A 5,499-nucleotide genomic window follows, 5' to 3' on the forward strand; every position below is an offset into this window, starting at 1 on the left:
GAAACTACCGCCACATATTTCTCGGTGGGTCCTGCACACTATAGGAAAGGGTTTAGAATTCGGTTCTTGTCCGCCCAGATTTCTAGGGGTCCTCCCCACTGTGGTGGAACCCGAGCAGGCTTTGGTTATGGAGCAGGAAGTACTGACACTTCTGCAAAAGGAGCTGAAGAAGGGGTTCCTCCTCCCGGCAGACAGTCAGGGTTTTACAGCCATTACTTCATTGTTCCGAAAGAGGGGTTGCGTCCTACTCTAGACCTGCGTCATTTAAACAGCAGGTTTCAGAATCTTAAGTTCAAAGTATGCTTACGCTAAATATGATTGTGTCACAGACTCAGTCTGAGGACTGGTTTGTCACAATAGACTTAGGACGCTTACTTATCTATCCATCCTCATCAGAGGAGGTTCTTGCGTTTTGCTTTCAGGGGCGAAGCATACCAGTATCGGGTTCTTCCATTCGGCCTAGGTTATCACCCCGCACCTTTTACAATATGCGTGGATGCAGCTCTGGCTCCTCTGAGATTCCAGGGCATTCGCGTATTAAATTATATCGACGATTGGTTGATTTTAGCTCAGTGGAAGAATCCTTGGTTCCTCGCCCAGGGCCCAGTGCTGGGGGCTTGTTGTCGACCCGTCACGCTATCGACGGATGCTTCCCTCACAGGATGGGGGGCGGTCATGAGTGGCCGCTCGGTGAAAGGTCTTTGGTTGGGGCTCATGGCAGTTACGACCAAACGTAGTTACTTTTGGCCTTCTGTACATGAGACCCCTGCAGTAGTGGCTCAGGACCAAGGGGTTTTCTCTGAGGGGAAATCCGTTTTCCAGGATCAAGGTCACGCTGCTATGCCTTCGTGCCTTGGTCATGTGGAAGAACCTTGGTTCCTCGCCCAGGCCCAGTGTTGGGGGCTTCTTGTCGACGCTTAATGCTTTCGACGGATGCTTCCCTCACAAGTCGGGGGCAATCATGAGTGGTCGCTCGGCGAAGGGTCCGGACAACACACTGATGGTCTCGTATATCAGAGCAGATATCCTGTTGAGGCAGGGGCTGTGGCCCGGGGAATGGAGACTTCACCCCAAGGTGGTGGAGCTTCATAGGGAGAACTTCGGTCAACTAAATTCGACCTTTCGCATCGTTTGTACAATGCATTGCCCTTTGAGGTCCTCCCTCACGCATCCAGCTCCGCTTGGACTGGACGTGATGTATTAGGTGTGGTTGACGCTAAACCTGTACGCATTCCCGATATCTTTGCTCCTGGGAGCTCTGGAGTTATGGATACTGTGGGCTCGGCCTCTGAGGGGGCCCAGCTCATAGATTCAGGTCTCTCGACCGAGGTCGTGGAGGCCATACTCCAGTCCAGAGCTCCCTCTACGAGAAGACTAAATATGCATTGAGATGGAAACTGTTCTCTGCCTGGTGCAGAGAACGCCTTCTGAATCTTGTTTCTGCCCTGTTGGTACAGTACTTGATTTCTGTAATGAATGTTTCTTTGCTGGGCTATCTCTGAGGAGAGATCCCTAATTTCGTCTTCTCCGTGGTACATGAGGCTGAGGCCTGCACTTCTTGGATTTGCACCTGGTTTGGTGGTAGTATTTCTTCACCCCAGGTCGGGTTGTATTTCTTAGTTCCCTACTAAATGTGCAAGTCATTTGTGCTCCAGGCCTTCTGTCCTCCACCTTTAATACCCCAGATCAGGAAAATCTTAAATCTGTTATGCCCTGTCCGGGCTTTGGATGCGTATGTCCACAGAGCTGCTCAGTGGCGTATATCAGAACAATTATTTGTCTGCTTCGGGTAACTTAAGATAGGTTGCCCTGCATCTAAACAGATAATGAGCAAGTGGGTAGTTGAGGCTATCTCATTTGCTTATGAAGCTGCCGGACAGCGTTCACCTATGGCTGTTCAGGCCCATTCTACAAGGAGTATGGTTGCCTCTAGGCTTTCGTTTCGGGGGTTTCCCTTCAGGACATTTGTAATGCGGCAGGCTGGTCCTCACCACATACATTGTCAGATTTTATGACCTAGACCTCTCCACTCCCTGGGCTAGGCTGTTTGCTTCTTAGTGTGCGCAAGGACTCCACACAGAACGGGCATTCTCATCTCATTATGACATAGTGGGTATGGGGTTCCCACCGCGTCTCAACGCAGCTCGAGTTCCCTTGAAAGGGAACGTCTCAGGTTACCTTATGTAACCCTGGTTCCCTGAGAGGGAACGAGACGCTGCGTTCTCCTGCCATACTTCCTGCATGCCCTGATCGACTTGCTTCAGGCTTTTTCTGAAGCTGTCGAGGTCTGTTTTCTGGTGTGCTTTATAGCTTCCTGGTCTATGACGTCACCCGCCTATGACGTCTCGCTCTTCCATTGGACTGATTATACACGTGCTTCACGACGCAATCACGCAGAGCGTTCCCACCGCGTCTCAACGCAGCGTCTCGTTCCCTCTCAGGGAACCAGGGTTACATACGTAACCTGAGACGTTTTCTTCTAGAAACAAACTCTTGCATTATTCTCCTGTTATCTCTGTAAAGCTGCTTTGAAACACTCTATTGTAAAAAGCGCTGTATAAATAAATGTGACTTGACTTGACACACGCACAAACACACACACACAGTCAGCTGTTGTTTAGGCTGCACTGACACTGCTTTATGATTCATAAGTCATGCTGTTCTTTTTCCTGGGAATATCTGACATTTCTTCATGCAAACTGGAAATAACATGATTTGGTGAACTGTGTAGTAAAGTACACACAACTCACCGGTTACACAACTCACACCTAACCATTCACACCGGTTACACAACTCACCGGTTACGAAACTCACATCTAACCATTTGCACATGGGCAGAGCTTTTCATGAAAACAACATAAGAAGCTGACATTAGAGACAAACAAACTCTACAAATTCATTTTATAACTTACTGGATGACATCTATTGAACATATGAGTGTTTGAATATTTTAGAGTTTGAACGTTTGAATATTTGAACATTTGAATGTCAAAATATATTTGAATGTTTGAATATTTGAACTTTTGAATATTTAAATGTTTGAATATTTAAATGTTTGAATGTTTGAATATTAAACATTTTTAATATTTGAACATTTGAATATTTTTACTTTTGAACGTTTGAATATTTGAATGTTTCAAAATTTGAACTTTGAATATTTGAACTGAATATTTCAACATTTGAATATTTAAACTTTTGAATATTTGAACTTTGAATATTTGAACTTTGAATATTTGACTGTTTGAATATTTGACTTTGAATATTTGAACTTTGATTATTTGAACTTTAAATATTTGAACTTTGAATATTTGAACTTTTGAATGTTTGAATATTTGAACTTTGACTATTTGAATGTTTGAATGTTTGAATATTTGAACTTTGAATATTTGAATTTTTGAATATTTGAACTTTGAATATTTGAACTTTGAATATTTGACTGTTTGAATATTTTAACTTTGAATATTTCAACATTTGAATATTTGAACATTTGAATATTTAAACTTTAGAATGTTTGAATATTTGAACTTTGAACTTTGAATATTTGAACTTTGAATATTTTAACTTTGAATATTTCAACATTTGAATATTTGAACATTTGAATATTTAAACTTTTGAATGTTTGAATATTTTGAACTTTTGAATGTTTGAATATTTGAACTTTGAATACTTGAACTTTGAATACTTGAACTTTGAATATTTGAACTTTGAATATTTGAACTTTGAATATTTGACTGTTTGAATATTTGAACTTTGAATATTTGAACTTTAAATATTTGAACTTTGAATATTTGAACTTTGAATATTTGACTGTTTGAATATTTGAACTTTGAATATTTGAACTTTGAATTTAACCCATATAATCAAAAAAATTATAATTGTTTCATAATATAATGTCAAATACAGGAAAGAGCCTCGTGAGCCGCTCTAACGAACGCTGTTGTGTCCCGCAGCGTGAGGACGAGACCCGCTGGGTTGAGGACCTGCTGAAGTTGCACACCGCACGCGTGCGAGACGTGGAGCTGCTCACGGGCCTGGACTTCTGCCGCGCCACCGGCCTGCCATACACACGCGTTCTGGCGCTCAAAACACACATGAGGACCTTCGAGGACGACGGCTGATGGAACGCCTCACACTCACCGCACCTGACGCTTTCACTGTATAGTTTTATACACTGTGTCATATTTATTATTCACATAAAAGCTAATAATGATGAAACTGTCTCACATCCACAGTCCCACTTCAGAACACATTTCATCAATAAGTAATATCAATAAAAATAATATCAATAACAGTTCCTCAATGCGCAATAACAGAGTCTTCACGCCACACCGGGATTACCGGAGTTATTTCACTATATAATGACTATCTTTGATTTTTGTTAATGTCTTAATAATGCATGATAGACCTGAAAATAAATAAAAGACATACAATGCAGTCACTATAGCAGAGATCTGCATAACTATCTCATGTCTCGTTAAATAAACGATAAGTTTATTAATGATGCATTTGCATAATGACTTGGTAACACTTTAAAAAAGGTTGCATTTGTGAACATTAGTTAAATAACATGAACTAACAATAAAAATGCTGCGTTTATTAATCATGGCGCTGCAATAACTGATGTTCTTCCTCAGTGTTTCTGTCCTGTTTTCCAGCACAAATATCTAAACATTCTTAAATCAACATACATTTACTGGAGAACAACAGTGACTGAAGATATTAAGACTTGTTTACTGAGAAATCATCAAAATAAATTGAGTTTGTGCTTAAAACAAGAACTAACATCTGCTAATGGAGTCAGAAATATATTTTATTTTATTTTTCTGACTCTATCTGCAGATTTTTGTTCTAAGAATGTTTAGATATGTGTACTGCAAAACAAGACAGTGTAATGTTTATTTCAACATTATCTTAAACATTACTAAAACAAAAGTTGTATCTGTTAATATTATTTAATGAGATATATGAGCTAAAAATTAACATATGGAATTTTATTAAGTAACATTAACATAGATAATTAAATACTGTAACAAATGTATCTAAATGTACAAATGTAATGTGATTCTTTAACTAATGGGACTTTACTGTAAAGTTACCGTGTTTTATTGCCGTGTCTTTTGATCAAATTCAAATTGCACCGATGTATTTGGTGTTGCCATAAAAAAGCTTATTTCCGAGTTTGAGGTTGATTTACGGTGATTACGACGTGGCGTGAACGCAGCATAAACACTGTGTGTGTGTGTGTGTGTGTGTGTGTGTGTGTGTGTTTCTTTGTCCTTCTGGTTTATTTCTGTACACTCTGGATTGGTCTTTAGCTCGTGAAAACATGAGTAAGCAAGCGCGTGAACGGTGTATTTGTGCGTGTTTAGTGACAGTGAATCACTGCTTCCTATTGGTGGCACAAGGTCACATGACTCTCAGCGAGTGATGCTCTGTCTTACTAATGAGTGACCTTAAAGATTTCGTTCCGTCAATAAAATTATTGAACTGTCAGTAAAA

At 40.3% G+C, this 5,499-nt stretch overlaps 1 protein-coding gene across 2 annotated transcripts in view; it reads left to right on the forward strand.

The window, feature by feature from the left end:
- Positions 1-5,499, forward strand: part of LOC143738113 (autotaxin-like) — a 28,682-nt gene extending 23,183 nt beyond the window's left edge. For both annotated transcript variants that reach the window (XM_077230035.1, XM_077230033.1), the window contains exon 25: positions 3,951-5,499. In XM_077230035.1, the coding sequence (XP_077086150.1) occupies positions 3,951-4,118 (168 nt within the window). In that variant the 3' untranslated portion in view covers positions 4,119-5,499. The remainder of the gene's footprint in view (positions 1-3,950) is intronic.

The sequence above is a fragment of the Siphateles boraxobius genome, unplaced genomic scaffold, assembly GCF_051911475.1.
Source record: "Siphateles boraxobius isolate OS27281-9 unplaced genomic scaffold, OSU_SipBor_1 138, whole genome shotgun sequence".
In the NCBI taxonomy this organism is placed as follows: Eukaryota; Metazoa; Chordata; class Actinopteri; order Cypriniformes; family Leuciscidae; genus Siphateles; species Siphateles boraxobius.